Source organism: Enhydra lutris, unplaced genomic scaffold, assembly GCF_002288905.1.
Source record: "Enhydra lutris kenyoni isolate GAN:26980312 unplaced genomic scaffold, ASM228890v2 scaffoldscaffold23, whole genome shotgun sequence".
NCBI lineage: Eukaryota > Metazoa > Chordata > Mammalia > Carnivora > Mustelidae > Enhydra > Enhydra lutris.
Genome location: NW_019154107.1, coordinates 26,785,440 through 26,809,740, shown reverse-complemented (window position 1 = coordinate 26,809,740; position 24,301 = coordinate 26,785,440). Strand labels below are relative to the sequence as shown.

Sequence of the window (24,301 nt, the reverse complement as noted above, 5' to 3'; positions counted from 1 at the left end):
AGCCAGGGAATTTGGCCCGAGCCTCGGGGTCTGGGGCCTCCCTGGGACATTGTGCAGGCAAGCGGCATCCCTGTGACCAGGTTACCGCCCTCCAGAGGCCAAACTAATACAGCACGGCCCAGGGCCTCACGCAGGCAAACCCAGACCTTCACCCTGAGTCACACTGTCTGCAGACGCTCTCGGGCCACACTGGAACAGCGATGCTCAGACTACAAACAGTCTCACTAGGCAGAATGTGACAGGGGCTTAGTGGTGGTCTCCCAGGAGCCAGACAACGACCAGTGCTCCTGCAACAGGATTTTCCGTGGAATGTACGGGCCTCGAGCAATCCGGGACTCCTGGGTTTACCCTTTATAATTAATTTTCACTTCCTCAGAAGTCTAGTGGCCGACAGGAAAAAATGTTTTCAGATGAGTATGAGTGGTGACCCTGGGTAACGATGGAACCGGGCACGGGCACGACTGTGCAAGAAGGCAGCAAAGGGGAAGCCCACGCTATGGGAAGGTACAGCAATGGCACCGACATGCTACCCAGTGTGTGCCAGAGGACGTAAACCACCAGCACAAACCAGGAGCCTGACGTGGGCTAAATCCTGGGCTTGGGGCTCTAAGATGCGCCCTATGTCAGTCACAACAGCCCTTTGGGCAGGTGGTCCTCAGCTGTGACCCAAGGGGCCAGAAAGTGCTGGAGACGAGCCTTCTCCCCTATGCACCGATCTACCCGAATATCCCGGGCAGAGGCCGGACCGGAAGGACACCTTGCATGCTTCCCGGGTCTGAAATGGCGAAGCCACACTAGAAATGCTACCGTTGCCTGAGTAACAAACACGTGTCCTTCCCCAGGCCCCACGCCAACCGCTCGGTTTAGTCTTTCTGCGAGAGCACCTGCCCGTGTCTTACGAGGATCCGGGAGAGTCTGACCAGGGCCCAGCACCAGGGACTTCTGCAGCTGGGGGTTTCTCAGCTGTGCTCGGGACACTAGCATACCAACTCTGCTCAACCTTTCCTGCCTCCCCACGGTGATGGCCCAAAAGAAGGACAGCAGGTCTCTTCTCTAGAAATAAACAGGCGGCGTCTCCAAGCCTGGCCGTCACTTACAAACGCACACGGAATGCACTCACAGCGGGCAGCAGTACCCACTCACGCGCCTCAGGGAAAGCGGGCTCTTCCCCTGGGATCCTAAAGGCTTGGGCCGTCACTTCCCAGAACTCTGCGCTGTAGATCCGGGCTAGGAATCTCCCAAACCACCGGGGAACCTTAGTTCACTCCTACAAGGCAAAGGGAAAGACCGGGAGAAAGCAGTATGTTCCCGTGGAAGCTTACCTACGTGTACGCGGGACTGCGTGACGGTTTTTGCCACAGGCTTCCCTCGCAGTGCGTGGCACCTGTGGCTCGAGCTCACAAGGAATCGGGCACATCCGACCTGAGACCCGACCACGCACGGCCCAGGGTTCTGCTCGGGGCCCAGGCAGCTACAAGGGCGCCACACACTTGGCCTCTTTTCCCCACACCCTGACGGAAACAGCAAACTTTCCTCAACGGCACTGACAGGCCTTATTAGCGGCCACGCCACCACTGGCTGCCACTGTCAGAGACCAAAACTCTCTGCTTCTTTAGGCGGTGCTGTCAGCAAAACCACACTCTCCCAGGACGCCCGGGGTCCCTGAAACTGGAGCAGCACGATTTCTTTCAGGAAATCGGGCAGAGGCGTCCGCGTCTGTGGGTGTGGCAGCCCTCCAGCCCCGCGCCCAGGCTCTCCTCCCGGACTCTTCCCCCGACAGGGCCTGACTCCCTCGGACCCGGACCCGCCCTGCTCCCAGGGAACGGCCCCGCCCCCAAGATGGCCGCGCCCCTGTGCCGCTGAGGACGGCCGCGGGAGCCGCTACCGTTTCTTATTCCGACGAGCTGAAGGAAGCGGAGAGCGTGGCTTTGCGGGGTGGCCGGTGCGCAGCAGAACGGCGCGGGACACAGCGCCTCGGCCTCCGAGGCAGCGGGAGTGGAGCCCCTGAACCCCTCCGCAGGCGCCTCGCCGCCCGGAGGCGCCATTCCCTCCCCGTCCCCGCCCGTCTCGCGCCTGAATGTGCGACTCGTCGCGGAAAATGTTCGCACGCTCTGGTCGCCGCTTCGCGCCGCAGAGGAACCCCGACAGAATCACTGTCCGCGACACGGCCCATCTTGCCCATCGACACTGCGGCCCCGGCCCCCTCGCCCCGTCTCCGTGCGCGTGCGCCGCGTCTCGACCCCGGGCTGTGGGGCGACAAGAGCGGAAGTGCTCCGCCGACCCGAGGGCGGCGCGCCGTCGCGCCGGTTGTTGTTATCCGCCGCGACCGTCTGGTTGTGGGAGTCAAGTACGGGAAGGCGGAGCGGACACGGGCTGCAGGGGAGGGAGGGGCTTGGTGGGTTCGCGCCTCCGCGGGCTCGCAGCACTGGGCGACGCGCCGAGTGCGGGCATCGGGTTGCGGGCGGAGGCGAGTGATACAGTCAGTGAGTTTGCTGAGTGCCTCGTAAGTGCGAGGCACCTTTGCGGTCCCCACTCATCTTCCTGACGGCCTGTGAGCAGGTGCTACGATTATCTTCGTTTTAGTGCGAGGAGGCAAGAACAGAAAGGCTCAGACACCTGTCCCAAGTCACGCAGCTACGCAACCCCGGGGGAATCCTTCTGCCTGTTTCCCCCCCTGCCTAAGCGCTTGGCCTTTCTGACTAACGTTTCCGAAATTGACCAAGTTTGTGGTTGCTGTCTGCCTTCCCTGCTCGAATAGAGCTCCACAAGGTCGGGGACCTCTGACGAGTTTGTTCCCTGGTGGATCTGCAGCGCGTAGTACAGGCACAGAGCGGGCCCTCCCCATTTTCACTGGACGAATAAAAGCGACAGAGCAGGCAGTGAGTTGATTGCAGAGGCAGTGCTCAGCTCCTTGTCTGGTGTTGATAGGGTCCTACTAAACATCGCTCTTCAAACTCAGATGAGGCCTTGGGCTTCCTCGCATGAAGTAAAACACTGGAGTTTTCCTCAGCTTCACTCCATCCCAGGGGTTGCTGATTGCATCTCCTCTGTGGTCCTTCTTTCCAGGAGCGGGGTGCGTCACTGGGACCACCGCTCACCGACTGCGGGTCCCAGCTCACCTGCACCTGGGCTTCCGAGTCTAGAGAAGAGCCAGTCTGAGGCCTCAGAAGGTGAGTCCCCCTGGGTCAGAGGCACAGATGTGGTGCCGCAGGGATGGTCCCAGCTGAAACGCGTTTGTCTCTGAATCCTTGGGTCCTGCATCCTTAGCAACAAGAGAGCTCTTCTGAGGGGCCTGAGAGGAGGAGCCTCAGCCCAGACCCAGAGCCCAGGGCAGAGGGAGGAGCCTCAGAGCACAACCCCAGAGCTCAGGGCAGAATGGCAGGGACTCAAGACAGAGCCAGAACCCAGTGCAGGGGGTGGAGGCTTCCGGGACAGACCCGGGACCTAGGGCAGGGGGTGGAGGCTTAGAGGATGAGCAGGTCCAAGAAGAGCTGGACCTGCAGTGGCCTCTGTCCCTCCTCCAGCTGAGGGAGAGCATGCCCGTCTTGTGACGGTGGGCAGTTGGACCCCATCGGAGGAGAGAGATGAAATGTTCAAGTGGATGGAGGGACGGTGCCATGAGGCCGAGGGCCTGCCCCCGTCCTGCAAGGGCAGGATCAGGGTGACGAGTGACACTGCCAGCCTCGCAGGACTGTCTCCTCTGCTGACATGCCTGTGTTGCACAGCAATAACAGCCTCCTTTTTCCCAATTTGCTGTTTCTGACACCCACCTGTACACAAATCTTGACACTTCCCCTGGTCTGAGTACAGTGCACTTTTTATGGTTTTAACACTTTTTTATGGTTTTCTTTTCGCCTTGGTAAAATTTTCAAGTAGTCAGAGGTCCGCCGTCTTCTGGTTCTGCTGCCTCGTTTTGGTGCTGCTGTGACTGGGTCTGAGAGCATGAGACGTTAAGCTGCCTGCAGCTGAACCCTGGTGTCCTGAGGCTGCCCCAGGGGTGCTGGGATGACAGCAGCTACTCTGTGCAGAAACTCCTTGCGGAGACTTTGTTTTGAAAACTGCCAAGCAGGTGTGCCTGGGTGGCTGAGGTGGGTAAGCGTCTGCCTTTGGCTCAGGTCATGATCCCAGGGTTCTGGCACTGAGCCCCATTGGAGCTTTCTGCTGGGTGCGGAGCCTGCTTTTCCTTCTTCTTCTTCTTTTTTTTTTTTTTTAAGATTTTATTTATTTATTTGACAGACAGAGATCACAAGTAGGCAGAGAGGCAGAGAGAGAGGGGGAAGCGGCTCCCCGCTAAGCAGAGAACCCAATTCGGGGCTCGATCCCAGGACCCTGGGATCATGACCCGGGCCGAAGGCAGAGGCTTAACCCACTGAGCCACCCAGGTGCCCCGCTTTTCCTTCTTCTGCTAGCAACGTCTCCTGCTTGCCTGCACTCTCTCTCTCTCTCTCTTACTCTCTGTATGCCAAATAGATAAGTGAAATCTGTAAAAAAAAAAAAAAATAGGGTCGGGGGGGAGAAAGAAAGAAAACTGCCCAGCAGGGAAGAGCGGGAAAGGAGGACGTCACCAGCCGGAAACAGGGTGGAGGAGGGCAGTGAAGGGCAGTGTTCACAGGCGGCCAAGGTCAGTGGCTTCCAGCTCCTCGGGGAATGACCAGTGCTGGGCTCTTCACCTCCCTCTCTGCCTCCTGCCCCCCCCCCCATTCCCTGCCCCTTCTCCAGCCCTGGTTTGTCTCCCTCCTGCAAACCACAGGCAGGGGTCCCTGTCCTCCAGACTCTGCCCAGGCTCTGTCATCTCTGGGGCTCAGTGTAATCCGTTTCATGAGTGATCATATCCACATTAAAAAATGCAAGTAAACAAAAGAGAACTGAAATTGCCAGTCAGAGAAAACTAGTGTCAATATTTTAGTAACCACTCTGGGACACTGCCGTTCCTCAGTGTGTACATAATTGGGGAACAAATGAGCTTGTGCTACACCTGCGTTTTTGTAATCTGCTTTTATATATGTTAGGAAGAGAAACTAGATTCACATTGGGCATTTTGGAAGCCCATAGACACAGGTCCTGTGCAAAGCCCACATGAGCTTATCCACGTCCCAGGGACCAGGCTGGAGCTTCCAGGCTCACTGCACATTATTCTCCCCAGGTGCACGGGTGATTGCCCTCAGGCTGGTGGGGATGGTCTCATGGCTGAACGCACTGATCTCGACCCCCCTCACTCTGTCTTCCTAGATCTCCGCCCTTTGTCCAGGGCAGAACAGGATGGCCACAGCCCAGGTAAGTTCCTTATCCCCCTCCCTCTAGTTTTCAGGGAACTTGAGGCAGCTTTGGGACATCTGGATTGTAAGCTCGACAGACCTGTCCCTCCTCTCTGCTGCGGCTGTTTTCCATTCCAGCTGTAATCCAGCTCCAGTTTCTCCAGTCCTTCCCCTCGCCACAAAAAACAACAATCTAAAATGAGAAAAGATGGAAGGAAAGTGATGGGTCTCGTCTGCTTCTTCCTCTGGGAAATGCACCTCCTCTTTGTTCTTTTGCTTCTCAGGGAAGCTCACTGAAGCCCAGAGACCCACTTTTTCTGTGTCTTCGCTTCCACCTCACTGTTTACTTTTTTATTCTATTCAAATAATGAAAGTAAATCTGTGCTTGCCATTCTGTGCACTAGGAAGAGTCCCAGCGTCTCCGTTTCTTCTGTGCCCAGTGCCATGCTTCTCCTCAGAGTGCCTGCTGGTACAGTATGTGGATGGGGTGGGGTGGCTGTGTTTCCGTCAGTTTTGTGAGCTGAAAACGGGTCTGTAGGCTTTGTTGGATGAGTGTTTGCACAAGTGCCGTCCGAGTCCCACTGCCATCTTCCTTTTCCTGCCTGGTTCTCTTCTGGGTGGTGGTCCTCCCCAGCGCAGAAAGATTTCCATTTAGTGCAGTGCTCTGGGCGTGTCATTCACCTGTTGCTCTGTTTGTACATACTCAGCTTTTGAATTTTCTTTTTCTGTTCTACATGGTGGCTCCTGGATGACTCGTTATGTGTGTGTTCAGTAGTGCAGGTGTTTATGGAGGCTACATTGGGAAGTTGGATTTGGGGGTCATAGGTATTCATACTTGAATTGGCTGTCCCAGATCCTAGACTAATTATGACTGTCGCAAAATGTTAAAGACCAGATCATTTCTGTGTTTAGCTTTTCCGGGCTGTTGAAAGTTGAAAAGGAAACTAGTTGGTTTTATAGAGCCCTTTAACCTTGGATTTGATAAAGATGCTACAGAAAATAAATGATACACCTGATTGACTTGAGACCCTGGATGTCAAGATCCTAAACACATACTCTGAACACAGGGTTAATACGTTGAATTGAGCACTGTGAAAAATGATTGGTGTATATGGTAAAACATGAAAAGCTTGCTTAACAAAAGGTGAAAATGAATTCTCCCTGTCACCCCATGCCCCGTCTCCTTCCTTGTTTCATACGATCTTGGAGAGATCATGTGTGTACATCTCTTTCCATGTAAGAGTGCCGTTTACTTTGGATCTCTTCCTTCTTCGTATAGTACAACACATTCTGGACTTTTCCACAATCATTGTATTTCACTGTGTGTCTGAACAACCCATTTTCCCACCTGGGCATGCTTGACATTTGGGGCCAGGCAGTGCTGTGTTGTGGAGGGCGGTTGTGTGCGTTGGAGGATATCTAACTGACCCTGCCAGGGACTCCCCTGATGCCAGTGTCCCTGCCCCTTGCCCCTTGTGGTGACAACGAAGAGTTTCTACAGACCTTGCCAACTGTACCCTGAAGGGCTATATCACCCCCGGGTGGTATGCCATTGGCACAAATGGCTCTGTGACATTCCACTGGCTGGAACTACCATATTATATATTTGCTTTCTGCCAGGGGCGTACATTGAGGATGCAGTGGTACTTAGCCGTGTATGGTTCTGTTGGTTCCTTGTGAGCGGGTATCCTCTGCAGGATAGCTTTCTGGGGGTGAGGCTTCTAGGTCAGAGGCTCTGTGCATCATGAATTTTGACAGCTGAGGGCCTCTGAGCCCGTGGTTCCCCTCTGCTCACCAGTGTGGTCATGGTCCCTCACACCTGCGCTGTCCCCTGGGAGGGTGACAGGAGGGGTGGGCTGCTCTGAGCACTCCTCCTGCTGGCGACACCTGCCTGTCACTGTCCTGCCACACAAAGTGTGTCCTGGCTCGTCTCCATCGGCAGCTCTGGGAAACTGGCTGCCCCATGTGGCCTGTTGGGGCCCCATGGGTGCCACCCAGGCCACCCGGACTGAAGACCAGTCAGTGCAGGGGGAGCAGGCAGGGTGTCAGGGTGTCAGCGGGGGGGTCTTGCTCTCTCTCTGATAGGACGATGGGCCGTCCGAAAAGTGAGCATTTGTTTGGTGCTGCCAAGACCAAACACAGAACTTTCCTTTTTCACCTCCATCTGCTGCCCATGCAGACTCCCACCCTCCTGCTTCTGGTTACCTCTCAGGCTGATTAGCCACAATTAGCAGTCGGGTGACTCTGTGGCCTTCTTCTATATGGAAACAGCCCAGCCCTTCTCTCCTGTGTCTTTCTCCAGCGTGTCTCCTCTGGTCTCACAGAGAACACTTTATCTCTGACACTTCTGGTCACTGATATGTGGAAGGTTCCCCCACACCAGACACTGCCACACCTGCAGGGTGTCCTACACATAACTCAGTTGGAATACTGTGTCCTCAGAGATAGCATTGGATCCCACAGGTTAAGGGTTCCATCCTTACCAGACTGCCGCCCCCCACACCTCCCGGCAGATGCCAGCCCCCAGTTGCAGGCTTTTGACCCACTGGCCATAGGTCAGAGGTCCCGTGGCCCCCTCCTTGGATTCGACTGTTTGCTAGAGCGTCTTGTAGGACTTGGGGACATGCTGACTTACATTTCCGGTTTATTAAAGGATATGAGGAAGGATACACATGAACAGCCGGATGAACATACACATGGGGTAGGGCCTGGGAGGACCCTGAGCACAAGAGCTTCTGTCCGTGTGGACTCGGCAAGCATCGTCCTCCCAGATGTGGATGCGTTCCCACACCTGGAGGCTCCCTGAAACCCATGCTATGGGGATTTTATGGCGGCTTCATAACGCAACGATGATCGGTTGTCAACTCCATTTCCAGCCCCTCTTCCATCTCTGGAGAAGGTGGTGGGGCTGAAAATCCAGAGCTTCTAGTCATGGCTTGGCCTTTCTGGTCCCCAGCCCCCGCCGTGTACCTCTAGTCTCCTCATAAGAACATGAGATGCTCCTTGTATTCTTCTCACGTGGGGACTTGTAAGGGTTTTGGGGGCTCTGCAATGGGGACCTAGAGCCAAGACTAGGATATATTTTCTGTCACCTCACAGTCCTGACTGAGGAGCTGTGTTCATAACTGTTGTCCTAGCTCTCTGTCCTCTGCGAGGCCTTCTCTGCCCGCCCCGAGCAAAACTGACTTCTTTCTATTCTCTTTTCCCTATACTGCCCCTCCCGTTGCCCTTGAAGGACAGGCAGCCGGCCCTCCTGTCCTCTATCCCTTTCCTGTGTGCGTTTCTAAACATGGTGTTTCTCTACCAGACGGATGTGCCTTCAGTTCAGAAAAGGTGTCTGTTTTTATCAATCTTGATATTCTCTGGACTTAGCAGCTTGGTCAGTGTTCAGTGAGCTGAGATTGCATTTCTGGAGGAAGATATCTTTACCACCTCTTCTGTTTCTTTATAAAGTTTAAAATAATGTAGGTGACAGAAGCATTCCATACACTACATGGTCTCAAATTGGGCAGGGAATAGCAGGGAACAGTTGTGTCGAGAAAGGTAGTGCAGTGTCGTGTTGAGAAACATGGGTGTAGAATGCAGAACACATGCATTTTCATCCCTCTTTCCTTGCTTTGTGACCCTGGGCAAGTGACCTTCCGCTCCGTGGTAAGCCAATCTGTCCTCCACTGTCCAGGGTCTCCTGGGGCGGGCGCCGGATTAAATCTCTGCCATGTGTGGAAAACTGTGGATGGGACAGTGTCCCGCTCCCCAAGCCCAGCACTCTGGGCTCATACAGAATGTGCCGTTGCAGGAATCCTTGACCTTCAGGGACGTATTCGTGGACTTTACCCTGGAGGAGTGGCAGCAACTGGACTCCGCTCAGAGGAACCTCTACAGAGATGTCACGCTGGAGAACTACAGCCACCTTGTGTCCGTGGGTGAGGGATGGCTGCGCAGGGTGACTGGGACACATGCATTTGGCTCACCTCAGCTGCTACCCGCTCTGGTGCCTCTGAAGCCCAGAATGAGCCGGGGCCTCGGGTTCGCCACTAGGAAGTTACAGTCCCACCCGGGGTGTCTTGCTCTCGTCCTCTTGGTGAATGTTCTGCACTGAGGGGCACAGAGCTGTCCTCATGGGGCCGCACCAAGGCCAGACTGTCTCGGTTGGCAAGGCTGGGTCTCGGTTCTGGAACACCTCCGGCATTACTAATGACGTCCTGTGTCCTTTTCCTTCTTCAGGATACCTTATTGCCAAACCAGATGAGGTCTTGAGACTGGGACAAGTAGAAGAGGCCATGGGGGCAGAGGGAGAGCCGCCGGCCCGGAACCATCCAGGTGAGCACGGACGGGGCCCGTTGGGCCAGGGCCGGGGACCTAGAAGGTCAAGTCAGCAAGACCTGGGTGTCAGGGGCAGGCCTGGGAGTGTTTCACAAAGCCCCTAGGCTCGGGGACGTGACTTGGGTTCACAGAAACCAGCCACCATGGTATCCACATGATGCCCCCACCCAGCGCCTTCTGTAGCCCCCTTGTCCTTCTTGGGGTTCCAACTGCGCGGCCACCGCTACTGTTCAGATCCCATTTCTAAACCCCAGTGTTACTTTCCTGCTCCCTCTTCTTTCTGGAAGCCTTGAGGGTGTTTCCCTTCCTTGGGCATTTGCCTTTTCCTCAGAAGAGATGTGGTGTCAGTGTGACACGTCCTCTTTACATGCCATCCTGTGGGCCCTTTACAGCTGACGCTGGGATTCCTCTTCAGCCTCGGGAAGTCATCTTGCCTGGCTTGCTGGAGCTGGTGGGGACCAAAAGCTTTGCTGGTGGCCTCCAGCTTGGCGGGGCCGGGCAGCCCCCATGCTCTCTCTGTGCTCCTGTCGTGCTCCACAGCATCAGCCTTCATGGGATTGAGTCCCCACTTCTCAGTCCCTCCGTCTCTTGTAACTGTAGCTCCACTCCACCTGTCGTCAGCTTCCTGCTCTTACCACACCGCCTCCCTCCCACTCACCTGTTCTGTCTTCCTTGTCATCTCTGTCCTTACTCAGAACACAAGGGATCCAGAGAGGACATTCCTCCCAGGTGGCCTGCTCCAGCAAGCGCCACCTCCGTCCTGGGCACTGCGACTCGTTCCTCATTCGTGGGTTTGGTTGGTTTGGCTCAGGGCCCCTTGTGGGGATCCACACACCCTCACACGCCTGTCCTCCTCGTCTTCTGGCGTCGTTACGGCGGCCACTCCGGGCGCCCACCCTGGAGGGCTTCCCTAGAGCCCGCCTTCGCTGGACCATGTACCCTATTTCTCTCAGGGCTTACCTGGGCTTGCCTGCACCGGCCTCTCCCATGATTGTTTGGGGGAACAGTGTCCTCTTCATGCTCCATCAACCCCATATCCGCTGCCTTGTTCAGATTTGTCAGCATTGCTGCTCTGCTCATGGCCTGCCTTTTCCTACCTCCAGGGTTTTCAGGAATCGAAGTGGCTGAGTCTCCTTCTCGGTTCATTGGTGGCCTGGAAGGAGGAAGTGCCAAGTCAGAGGCACAGTCCTTGAGTCCAGTAACTGCACATGTCGGAAGGAGCTGTCCCCGCGTTTGGTGTCCTATCAGCACATTCCTAGCCCCACCTCCAAGTTCTGCCTCTCCTCGGGGTTTCTCTTTGTCATTCTGCGGATGGCCACCTCCTGGGTCCCGGGAATTCCTTCACACCTACATTTCTGGAGATTGCTAGTTTATCTCCCTCTATGAAAAGTCAGGATTTATCTCAAGTACACCTTGGCCTTCTCTTCAGCTCTTCACAATGCTTGTTAAGTTATTTGTAGTTTCTCTGTTGGTTACATTAACGTGGAAGTAACAGAGCTAAGCTTCTATTTCTGCATTCCATTTGGTAACTTTAAATTTTTTAATTGTTTTTTATTATTTTTAAAAGATTTTATTTGGGACGCCTGGGTGGCTCAGTCGGTTAAGCTGCTGCCTTCGGCTCAGGTCATGATCCCAGGGTCCTGGGATTGAGTCCCGCATCGGGATCCTTGCTCGGCAGGGAGCCTGCTTTTCTCTCTGCCTCTGCCTGCCCCTCTGCCTGCTTGTGTGCTCTCTCGCTCTCACTCTCTGACAAATGAATGAATAAATAAAATCTTTAAAAAAAGATTTTATTTATTTGACAGAGAGAGACAGTGAGAGAGGGCACACAAGCAGGGGATGTGGGAGACAGAGAAGCAGGCTTCTCATCGGACCTGACGCAGGGCCCAATCGTAGGTCGCCAGGGTCATGACCTGAACCGAAGGCAGATGCCCAACGACTGGGCCATTTATTTGACAGAGAGAGACACAGAGAGAGAGGAAACACAAGCAGGGGGAGTGGGAGAGGGAGAAGCAGGCTTCCTGCTCGGCAGAGAACCCGACACGGGGCTCCATCCCAGGACCCCAGGATCATGATGTGAGCTGAAGGCAGACATTTAGTGACCAAGCCACCCAGGTGCCCCTGGTAACTGTTTTTAAACCTACCTAAGTGTCTGTGGCTTATTCTCTGCCTAGAACACAAAACCCTAGAAAGAAAGCCTGCATCTTCTTACCTACGCGGCTCTGGTGGGACATTCGATAGATAATCTTCCCTTCTGGAGGAGGGCCGAGCGAGGAGGTTCAGCGTTCATCCACAGCTGGCGGTCACTAGCTCTGGCTTTGGAGCCAGATTGCATTCATTCGCTAGCTGTCCCTCTGCACACTCGCCTCAGAGCCCCTTTGCCTGTTTGTAGAATGGGGCTTATGCTAGAACTTATGGGATTGCCAGAATTTAATGAGGGGATGAAGTAAAGCACCAAAAAAGGGTGCCTGGCCCCCAGGAGCTTTCCGGAGATGTTACCACTGTTTCTATTTTTGTTGATAAAATAGGTCTTACCACCATCTTTGTTAACCCAAGGCATTCATGTAGTGACCTGTGGACCTCTCAGGATCCTCACGGTTAGGCCCCATCCTGTGGTAATTGTTCCAGAAAGCCCGGGGTGGTTCTGTTTCTCTGCACTGTGAGTCACACTGCAGATAATCTGACGCCCATGGCCATGTAGGATCCACTGGTTTAAATATCCCCTGGGAAGGGTTCAAAGGCTCAGGAGACACAGCCAGGCCTCACCCAGGAGCATGGGGTCAGGTGGGATGAGACGATGGGAGCAGGTGGACTCACTACTGGAAAGCTTTTTCTCTTCTCTCATTCCTCCAGACTTTAAGCTATCTCAGACTGCCTATTCCCCTGGGCCCTGGAAGAAATTTCTGGCAGGTCCCAGGAATTCTCTGGTTGTTCTGATGGGACTTCTGAGTGGCTCAGCTGGTTGGGTGTGTGACTCTTGATTTTGGCCCAGGTGGTGATCTGGGTGTCCAGGGCTCGAGCCCTGCATTGGGCTCTCCACTCAGCGGGGAGTCTGCTCGTCTCCCTCTGCCCTACCCTCTGCTCCCTCTCCATCTCTCTGTCTCTCCCTCTTTCTTTCTCTCAATAGATCTTTTAAAAAATTCTCTGGTTCTTCTAAAATAAGAGAAATCTAGGAATAGTTAGCCCCAGGAGTGGCCTCACTGTAGTAATCTGATTTGTCTAATCCCATGTAGTGAGATTCATAGTACTTCACATGTACTGCAAAGTCTGAAGTCCATTAAAATGTTGTTGAGCTTTTCACAGAAAAGTCTTTGCCTTTCTGAATTTTCCCTGTCTTCTGTTTTCTGTTTTGCTCACTTCTCCTTTTACCTTTATTTCTTTTTTTCTGCATATTTTGGGTTTACTTTGCTATTCTTTTTTTTTTTTTAAGGTTTTACTTATTTATTTACTTGACAGAGAAAGACATAGTGAGAGAGGGAATACAAGCAGGGGAGTGGGAGAGGGAGAAGCAGGCTTCCCGCCGAGCAGGGAGCCGGATGCGGGGCTTGATCCCAGGACTCTGGGATCATGACCTGAGCCAAAGGCAGACACTTAATGACTGAGTCTCCCATGGGCCCCTTACTTTGCTATTCTTTATCTAGCCTTTCCCCCCAACACTCTATTACAAAAATTTTCACAGCGGACAAGTGAAAGAATTATAGCTTGAACACCCACAGAATTTCCCCTAGATTCTACAGTGACCGTTTTGCTGTATTTGCTTTGTCTTCTAAGTACTAATTCCTCTGTGCTTTCATCAGTACTTTCTTTTTGTGACGACTTTCGTAGTACGTTTCAGGGATCGGTACGCTTCACCCCTAAATACTTCCACAGGCAAATCATTAACTAGAGGTCAGAACTTTTTAATGTTGTTTAGTCTTAATGCTTAATAGATATTTTAATAAAAGGAAATTCATAAATAGCAGCATATGGTATTTGGTTACATGCAACAATGTTTTAATATAATATACATATTTTTCACATATTTTCATTATATATTTATGCAGATAATGACTGTTCCTTTTTTAAGTGAGGTTTATTGAGGTGTGATTTATATATCCTGAACTTCACCTTTGTTAGGTGTATAGTTCTGTAGATTTGACAAAGATTTAATCATGTAACCACCAACACCATCAACATATTGGATCTCTTCATTCCCCTAAAGCATCACCTTGTGCCCCTTGTAATTAAAAATTCTTTCTCACTCCCATATCTGGGATTTGGGTTTGGATTCTTCTCGTTTCTATAATTCTAGTTTTATTCTTTCTACACTACCGTATAAATGCATTTTATAGTAAAAAACTTCATGTGTCTTGCTTCTTTCACTTGATGCTTTTTTAGGTTCATCCATGTTTGAGATATATTAGCATTTTGTTCCTTTTCGAAGGTAAATTATGTTGTATTTACCTATGTTGTATTTGTTTATTCACTAAGCAGTTCATGCATATTTGAATTTTTTGAATTTTTCGTTATTATGAAAGAAACTGGTATGAAATTTCATGTCCAGATGTTTGTATGGACATGTATTTATCTTGTTGGGTAAATACCCAGACTGGGATTACTCGGTCATATGGTGAACATATGTTTCACTTCACAGGACCTCACCACACCATTTCCCAGCGTGGCTGTACCATTCGTGTCAACCATCAACAGTGCGAGAGTTCTAGGTGTTTTGCATCGTTGCTAGCACTTGGTGTTATGAGTACTGTTAGTCTTTCTAACTAATGTTCATCATCTTTTCAAGTGCTTATTTGCCATCTCTATGTCTTGGGTGAACTGTCTGTGGTAACGTTTTGCCATTTTTGTTACTATCAAATGGTTCCGAGTTCTTTATATATTCTGCATGCAGGTCCTGTAGCACCTGTGTGTTTTCTGTGCATTTACTCCCAGGCTGTGGCTTGTTTTTATCTTAATATGATCTTTCAAAAAAAGACATGCTTTATTTTGATAATGCCCAGTTTGTCAAGCTTTGCTTTTGTGATCCATGCCTTTTGTGCCCTATTAAACAATTCTCATTCTAATCCATGGTAACAGAGTTTCTCATGTGATTTAATTCAGAAGATTTACAATTTTAGCTCTTATATTTAGGCCAGTGGACATAATGAGGGAAGTATGTTTTACCTGGTGTGAGGTAAAGATCAGTGTTCTTTCTTTTTGCCTAAACGTATTCAATTACTCCAGCAGCATTTTTGAAAATACTGTATTTCCTCTATCGGTTTACCTTGGTCCACTTGTTGAAAACAGTTGAACACATATGTGTTGGTCTGTGTGCCTATACCACACTTCTTTTTTTTTTTACACTTCTTAATTACTGTAGCCTTACATTAAGTGTTCAGATCAAGTGGTGTGACTCCTCAGCTTTGTTCTTCCTTTTCATAACATTTTGGCTATTTTAGATCCTTGAGAGTTTCATATAAATTCTAGAATTAGCTTGTCAGTTCCTGCATAATAACCTCCGGATATTTTGTTTGGGATTGCACTGAATCTGGATCATTGAAATGCTAACAATATTGAGTCTTCCAATTTTTTTTAAAGATTTTATTTATTTATTTGACAGACAGAGATCACAAGTAGGCAGAGAGGCAGGCAGAGGGGGGGGGAAGCAGGCTCTCTGCTGAGCAAAGAGCCCATGTGGGGCTCGATCCCAGGACCCCGGGATCATGACCCGAGCCGAAGGCAGAGGCTTTAACCCACTGAGCCACCCAGGCGCCCCTTGAGTCTTCCAATTTATGAACATGATGTATCTATTTATTTAGGTCTTTTAAAATCTATCTCAGTGATATTGTAGTTTTGTATGGGAAGTACACTTGTAACTTATTCTCTTTTTAATATATTTACTTTTTGTCAATATCTCATTGTTTTAGTTCAATAGTTGCTCTAGGGATTAAGATACATAGTTAACCTTTTATTGCCTACTTAGACATGTCTTTTAGTTTGCTTTGTTGTTTTCATAACTTTCAGTTTTGATATAGTTTAAAATTTACAGAAAAGTTCAAAATCAATACCAAAGACTCCTGTTGATTCTGCCCAGATTCACCAGCGGGTTGCATTTTGCCCCGTTTGCTTTGCTGTGTCCTGTGTCCATGTCTGTCTGTTATCTATAGGCATATATTTAAATACACTTTTCTGAACCGTTAAAGACTGGAGGTCCAATGTCCCTTCACCCATAACACATCACTGTATATTTTCTAAAAACCAGGATTCCCACAACTGGGAACTTTCACATTGATACAGTACTGGTATCTAACACACTGTCTGTATTCAAATGTCACCAGCTGCTCCAAGGATGTCCCACTGGGGAGCCTTGGTAACCTAGCAGGTTGCCATGGCAACAGATTCTGGCAGACTTAGCAGCAGCCAGCACCTCAGAGGAGCCTGGGCCATGCCTCCTCCTCCTGGGAAGCAGCCTGGGGGAGGAGGGTCTAGAGGGGGCAGGAAGGCAGCCCCCACCAGGCTTGGAGATGGTCCTTGCCCCAGGGTTAGAGTTAATGGAGTCTTCGGGACCACACACAGTGCAGTTCCTCCTGGCTACTCAGGCTTATGTTTTAACATTTCAAACAATATGTGGAAGTTTTAGTATAGGTCCCTTTACCTTATCTCCTCTTGGTTATAGTTTTCAAATGCATTATATCTACATACATTTTAAGCCCCCCAGACAATGTTATAATTTTTGCTTCCAACTACCGTACGTATCTTAAAGACTTCAAAAGGAGAAAAATAATCTGTTATGCTTATGCAGATATTTTATGCTTTTTGCTGCTCTTTATTTATTCCCCGAAGTTCTGTGCTTCCCTCTGATATTATTTCCCTTCACTCTGAAGATCCATCATTCCTCTTACAACAGATCTACTGGTGACAATATCTCTTCACTTTCCTTGTGTGAATTTTTAAATTTTATCTTCATTCTTGAAGGATATTTTTGCTGGATATAGAATTCTGTTGACATTTCTTCACCTATAGTATTTTTAAGATGTTCCTTTATCAGTGTGCCTCATGGCTCAGTTAAGCGTCTGACTTTTGATTTCGGCTGAGGTCATGATCTTGGGGTTGTGAGATCAAGCTCCACATGGCACTCCATGCTGGGCATGGAGCCTGCTTCAGATTCTCCCTCTCCCTCTGCCCTTTCCCACCCTCCTTCTCTTAAAAAAGTTCTGAAAACAACAAAAAGAGATGTTCCATTATCTTCTGGCCTCCATTGTTTCTGATGATAACTTAACAGTCATTTGGATCGTTGTTTCCTCATATGCAGTTCAAGGTTTTTTTTTTTTTTTTTTCAACTTTCCTTTCCAGCAATTTGATTATATTTTTTTCTGGGGTGCTGAGCTTCTTTTTTTTTTTTTTGTAAGATTTTATTTATTCATTAGAGAGAGAGAGAGCAGGGGGAGCAGAGGGAGAGGGACAAGCAGACTCTGGCTGAGTAGAGGGCCCAGTGTGGAGCTGGATCCCTTGACCCAGAGATCATCACCTGGGCCAAAACCAAGAGTCAGACACCCAACTGACTGAGCCACCCACGTGCCCCTGTGCTGAGCTTCTTGAATCTAAATTTATGTCTTTCTCCAAATTTGGAGACTTTAACATTTTTTTTAAATTTTTAAGTATTTTTTTAAAAGATTTTACTTATTTGAGAGAGAGTGAGAAAGCAAAAAAGAGAGCACAAGTGGGGATGGGGGGCTGGAGAGGGAAAGGGACAAGCAGACTTTCTGCTGAGCAGGGAGCTTGATGTGGGGCTTGATCCCAGGACCCTAGGATCATGACCTGAGCTGAAGGCAGATGCCTAACCAACTGAGCCACTGAGGTGCCCCCAAATTTGGAAATTTTTTGGCCATTACTTCTTCCAATCTTTTTTTTTCTACACTAGTCTCTTTTCGTTTGAGAACTCTAATGACATGAATATTGGACCTTTTGATATTGTCCTGTAGGTATCTGATACTATTTTTCCTTTCTTTTGTTTTTCCCAGTCTTTTTCCTCATTGTTCTGCTGGTTGGCAGGTTGGATCATCTTTGTCAGCTTAACTCCAAGTTCATTGACTCTTGCCTCTGTCATTGTCATTCTCCTAAGTCCATCCCATGAGTTGGTTTTCTAATTTCAGATAATTGTGTCTTTTAGTTCTAAATTTTCAATTTCTTCTTTACAGTTTCTGTAATCTTGAGAATTTCTATTTATCCATTTATTTTAAGTGTATTTACCTTTATCTCGTAGAGCTTAGTTGTAATTGTTGCTTAAATGTCTTTGATAATTCTAGCACCTGAGTGATCTCAGGATTGGCATCAGTGGATTGTGTTTTCCTTTAAGAATTGGTCAGACTTTGCTGGTTGGTTGTTACATTGAATAATTTTGGATTCTCTCTTGAATAATGGAGATGGTTTTGTTGTTTTTAACCTTTGTTTACTACATAATACACCTAAGGTTAGATTCAGACCACCAATTTTGTCTCACCTTCTGTGGGTGTTAATTCCATTCAATTCAGTTTTCAAAGACTTTGCCATGCTTGTTTGGATCTTTCCTGTGTATGCACCATTCAAGGGTTAGTTTGAGACTTGAGTGGTGATTTAAGTCTTTGGGCAATTATCAAAGACTTTGCTGTCCTGCATTGGGTCTGTCTCATGCATTTGTTACTCTGGTGTTACTCTCAGACTTGAGCTGTGGGTTTTATTATAATAACAATTATTATTATTATTATTATTATTTTTAGAGACTTTACTCATTTATTTATCAGAGAGAGAGCATGAGCAGGGGGGCGGCAGGCAGAGGGAGAAGCAGGCTCCCCGCCAAGCAAGGAGTCCAATGTGGGACTTGATCCCAACACCCTGGGATCATGATCTGAGCCGAAGGCAGATGCTTAACCGACTCAGCCACCCAGGCGTCCCTGGAGCTGTTTATTTATTTTTTTTTAAGATTTTATTTATTTGACAGACAGAGATCACAAGTAAGCAGAGAGGCCGGCAGAGAGAGGGAGGAAGCAGGCTCCCTGCCGAGCAGAAAGCCCGATGCGGGACTTGATCCCAGGACTCTGAGAGCATGACCTGAACCAAAGGCAGAGGCTCAACCCACTGAGCCACCCAGGCGCCCCCCTGGAGCTGTTTAAATCTTAGTTTAGTTCAGTTCTTAAAGCTTTGGTGTAAGGCTTTCCTTACCCCTGCACATATAGCCCTTGGATGAGCTCATATGCCATGGGGACAGAATCTTGCAAAAATATGAGGGGGGACAAAAAGGAAACCCACTGTATGAGCTGCTTCTCTACCTTTCGACTCCCCCTCAGAGTGCCGGCATTGTTTATTTTTTCAGAATCCTCAAGAAGTTGCTTTATATATTTTGTCCAGAGTTATTCATTGCAAGAATCAATAGGAGAGGCAGGCTGTGGTAGATCTCCTCCATTGTGGCCAGTAATGGAAACCTTGGTTTTATTCCTTCTTGCTTTTATCTTTGTTATTTTTGTCCTTCTGCTAGTTTGAATTGCATTTTTTCCTTTCCTGGTTTCATATGGTAGAAGCTTAGGTCATTGCTTTGACAGCTTTCTTTTCTAATGTAAGCATTGGGAAACCTTTGACTGTCTCTGAGTACTGCTTTAGCTGTTTTCACCCCTTTACTGTGGTATAACTGACATACAAGAAATTGCACGTCTTTATGTTGTACAACCTGGTCAGTTTTGACGTGTGCACACATGAATCCATTACCACAATCAAGATAATGAAGTCATGGGTGCCTGGGTGGCTCAGTTGGTTGAGCAATCACCTTTAGCTCAGGTCATGATCCTGGAGTCCCAGGATCGAGTCCCACATCGGGGGAAAATTTTGCTTCTCCCTCTGACCTTACCCCTCGCATGCTTGCTTGCTCTCTGTCTCTCAAATAAATAAGTAAAATCTTTTTTAAAAAAGATGATGAAGTCATAGAATGAGCTGGGAAGGATTTCTTCCCTCTTCAGTTCTTCAGAAGAATTTGAATAGAAGCTGGTATTATTTCTTCCTTAAATGCTCAATAGAATTCCCCAGTGAAGTCTTCTGGGCCTGGAGTTTTCTCTGTGGAAAGGCTTTAAACTATAGTTTCAATTTATTTAATGGATATTGGTTTATTCATACTATTTCTTCCTGAATGAGCTTTGGTCATTTGTGTCTTTCAAGGGGTTTGTCTGTTTCACCTAAGTTGTCACATTTCTTAGCATAAAGGTGTTCATAATATTCTTTTACTCTCCTTTTAATGTCTGAGGGTCCCTGGTAGCCTCATTCTCATTTTAAAGGTCCAGTGACATGTAATAGTGAAAACTGTGAACTTCACTGAAAGGAAAATCTCTCCCCCAGCCCATGCCTGCTTCACTGCTTTGGGTGAGCAGTTTTCGTGGCAAAAGAAGCATGCTCAGCTTTTTCTTTCTTTACTCTCCTCACTAGCTCTTCTCCCTTCTCCTCATCCCCCACTCCACAACTAGGCCATCTCTGGCTCCCTGGCTGAATCAAGTGAGGAAGGAAGGAGGTACAAAGGACAAAAATAGTTTGACCTGACTGATAAAGATGTGATCCGGTATTGGTGTCCTCTGCACACGGCACATTCCAAAGACCAATTCTTCCTGTCCTTGGCACTTTTGTGGTTTCCTTGGAGATGCCTTGGCTAGGGCCCTGATTGCAATTTTCTCCTTATAGGCAGTGTCTCTACTCCAGCAAGGCATTTAGCGTATCTCCGCTTAGCAAATCCCGTTTAGCAAACCTCCAGCCCCATGGCACACCTCCAGTCTCTCTTTGCTGAGGTCACCTTGATGCTAGCAGGAAGCCCTCTTTCCAGGGTAACCCGGCCCTGTTCACATCCTAAGGGGCCACATCAGCCCTGTAGTGTGTGTCTGTGTGTCTGTGTGTCCATCCATACATGTCCAGCACCTTGATCTCTTTAGCCCCGATGCAACCTCTTTGCTGCCACGGACTGCCTGAGCCCACCAACACTTAGAGGTTTTCTGGGAGCAAACTAGGTGCCAAGTCCTCTGTGTCCCCCAAACTCTAGCCGACATGTGTCAAGCACATTGTCTACTTGAAATCCTTATTAGACTCAGGGTCAGATGAACATACTCCTCCCACCCATAATGTTGGAGAGAGAAAATGCTGTGGTTTTGCCACAGCTCTCCCGGAAGCAGTCTTCTTCCTCAGCTTCTTTGACCTTAACCTCTTGAGGTATATGTTAGTGCTGAGGGACATGAAGTGGTTTTGACCTGCTCCTGTTAGGTCCTACAAGGGGCTCTGGACTGGAGAAGCGCTTGGTAGAATTGTATTACCAGCCTTTGAAATAAAAAGAGTGAGCTTTTTTTTTTCTTGTGATGAGAATTTTTAAGATTTACTCTCTTAGCAGCTTTCAAATACATGATACAGTATTATTAATTATAGTCACGTTGCTTTACATGGGTTTTAATACCATGTTAAGCCAATTCCCTAAGAGCATGGGTTGCAGCTGGGTGGGCAGACAGAGCTTCCTGAAATGTCTGCAACTTGAGGTTTTGAACAGGAAGCATCGATGTTAAAGTGCAAAGCTCTGTAACTTTATGTGGCTGAACTGTTAGTACAGACAGGGCGTGATTTAGACAAGTGCCGCCCAGTAGAACTTTTTGCACTGATGGCAGTGTTTCCATTCTATATATAAAATTGTAGCGTGGGCACACTCTTTCCATTTTAGTAATCTGTTAAGTATGATTTGGTATCTTATTGTAATTTCCATTTTCCATTCTAGTAAAGATATTTATCATTTAAATGGCATTGGCTGTTTGGATTTCCTTCTCTGTGGCTTCGCTCTTCATATCCTTGGTGTTTTTGTTGGGGTGTTTGTCTTTTTTTATTGATTTAAGTGACTTCTTAATATATTCTAGATTCCAATTTTGTGTATAGTCAGTATCTTAGTTTGGGTTATTGATGGTGTTTTTTGAGAAGTTTTCATTATAATGTAATCAGATTTATCAGTTTTTCATTAGTTGGTGCTTTTTGTGTAAATTGAAATAATTTTTTTTTTTTTGGTTGCGGTCATAAAGATATTGTCACATAGTACTCTTCTAACACTGGAAAATTTTACTTTTTTACTTTCTTACAATTTGCCTGGAATTTGTTTTTATGTTAACTCGTGAGAAAGGAGCCCTTAGTTCAACTTTTTCCACCACATGGACACCCACTCATTTCATGCCACATATGGAACTCTTTCCACCATGGTATGTGATGCCTCAGTCAGAGGTCAAGTTCCTCAGAGGCGTGGGTCTGTGCCCAGGCTCTCTATTTTGTTCCATTGGTCTGTTTGTCCTTCTGCCACTATCATTATTCTAATGAGTTAAAAAAAAATGGGAAGCCCTGAAAACTGCTTGGCACTTAGTGAATGCGATATAAACGTCAGCTGCTCTGCCATTCTTACCATTACTGATGTTCGTAGTAGCTGGTCGGATGACTCCCCCTTATCTCCTTTGACTCATTGGTCGTCCATATAGGAATTTTAGGATTAGTTTCTCAAGTTTATGGAAAACCCTGTTCGGGATCCCTAATGCAATTGCACTGTGTTTAGAGATGAGCTAGGAGTGGACTGGGGATTGGCATCTTCACACTGTTGAATTTTCCCATCAGCGAACTCTTAACTCAGCTTCTCTTTTCTGCCATTCAGTAGTGTTTTGAATTTGTCTTCAGGAAGTGCTTGCACATCTTTTGTTAGATATCTCTTAGTTATTATAGCAGTTGTGACTGGGATCTTTTTTTCCCTGTAACAGTTTCTAACTGGTAAATACTGGTACATGAGAATGCTAGTGATGTTTATATATTCAGCTTGTGAACAGAAACCTTTCTAGATGTTTTTCTTAATAGTTGTAGTTTTTAGATTCTCTTGAGTCTTCTGTGTAAACACTTCTCTTCATAAAAACAATCTTGTCCTTTCCTTTCCAATTATATATTTTTCCATCAACTGATGAGTGGACAAAGAAAAGGTGGTATATATATGTACAATGGAATCCTACTCAGCCATCAAAAAGAATGAACTCTTGCCATTTGCAATGACATGGATGGAGCTAGAGTATATTATGCTGAGTGAAACGAGTCAGTCGGAGAAAGAGAGATACCATATGATTTCACTCATATATGGAACTTAAGAAACAAAACAGATGAACACAGGGGAAGGGAAAGAAAAAGAGGGGAAGGTGAACCATATGAGACTCTTAACTATAGAGAACTAACTGAGGGTTACTGGAGGGGATGTGAGAGGGGCGATGAGCTAGATGGTTGCTGGGGTTTAAGGAGGGCATTTGTTGGGATGAGCACTGGGTGTTGTATGTAAGTGATGAATCACTGAATTCTCCTGAAACTAATATTACACTACATGTTAACTATGATTTAAATAAAAACTTAAGAAAAACAATTACACATTTTCTTTCTTTATCTTATGTTAGTCAGGGCCTGTAGTGTAGTGTTTAATAGATGCAGTGACAGTGAATTCCTTATTTGTTTCTGATTTTAATGAAAATAATGGGACGGTGACAGTAATATAATGATAGGGAGTATCTGAATGCTTCCTGTGTTCTGGATACATTGTACATACTTAATCCTCTGATCAACTTTATTAACTAGGCTAGTTGTTATCCTCATTTTATAGATGAGAAAACTGAGGCACAGAGAGATGAGAGAGCTTCTCCAACTCCCCATTAAGTATATTTGCTTTGGTATTTTGAAAGCTCCCTTTCACCAAAAGCTTCTTTTATATTCCTAGTTTGCTAAGACTTTCTCAAAAATTGTGAGGGGCGCCTGGGTGGCTCAGTTGGCTAAGCATCTGACTCTTGATTTCAGCTCAGGTCATGATCTCGAGGTCATGAGATCAAGCTCCAAATCAGGGTCTGTGCTCAGTGCAGAGTCTGCTTGTCCCTCTCCCTCTGCTCCTCTCCTGCACATGTGATCGCTTGCTCTTCCTCTCTCTCAAATAAATAAATAAAATCTTTAAAAAAAATCATGAATGGATGTTGTATTTTCTCAAATGCTTCTTTTCCACATCTATTGAGAAGATAATTTTTTCTCCTTTGATCTGTTAATGTGGTGGATTTTATTACTAGAGTTTCTGATACTGAACTGTTCTTGCATTCCTGTGCTAAACTCTAATTAGTTGTGAAGGATTTTCTTTTAATTCATTGAAGTTGGTTTCATGTTTAAAAGTTTTGCATTAATGTTTAGAAAGGAAAAGGAGCTTAGAGTTCCTTTCCTTGTGCTGTCCTCTTACTCTGCTACACACGGTTATATGGGCTGCATAAAACATACTGGGTACTTTTCCTTCTTTTTCTACTTCCTGAAACTGTATTGGCTGATATATACCTGTTCTTGTGAGGTGATATCATCTACAAAAATATCTAGATAGGATGCCCTTTTTTAGGGCAAAACTTTTGATCACAGAGTGTATTTTATCATTTTTAAAAATAATTGCTGATTTATTCATGTTTTGTACCTCTTCTGCCAGTTCTAGTCATTTTTTTTAGCCAATTATGTTTTTTTTTAATTTTATTTTTTATAAACATATAATATATTTTTATCCCCAGGGGTACAGGTCTGTGACTCGCCAGGTTTACACACTTAACAGCACTCACCATAGCACATACCCTCCCCCATGTCCATAACCCCACCCCCCCAACCCCCCTGCCCCCATCAACCCTCAGTTTGTTTTGTGAGATTAAGAGTCACTTATGGTTTGTCTCCCTCCCAATCCCATCATG

At 47.6% G+C, this 24,301-nt stretch overlaps 1 protein-coding gene across 3 annotated transcripts in view; it reads left to right on the top strand.

Moving 5' to 3' along the window:
* LOC111150571 (zinc finger protein 674-like) overlaps positions 1-24,301 on the top strand; it is an 886,492-nt gene that overhangs the window by 839,634 nt on the left and 22,557 nt on the right. The window contains exons 1-4 of one of the 3 annotated variants that reach the window (XM_022508058.1): positions 3,164-3,170; positions 5,230-5,274; positions 9,052-9,178; positions 9,480-9,575. The exons of 1 other annotated variant lie outside the window; for it this stretch is intronic. In XM_022508058.1, coding sequence (XP_022363766.1) covers positions 5,260-5,274; positions 9,052-9,178; positions 9,480-9,575 — 238 coding nt within the window. In that variant the 5' untranslated portion in view covers positions 3,164-3,170; positions 5,230-5,259. Of the gene's footprint in view, positions 1-3,163; positions 3,171-4,041; positions 4,070-5,229; positions 5,275-9,051; positions 9,179-9,479; positions 9,576-24,301 lie in introns of those variants that run through there. One more of the 3 variants, XM_022508059.1, reaches the window with a different exon arrangement.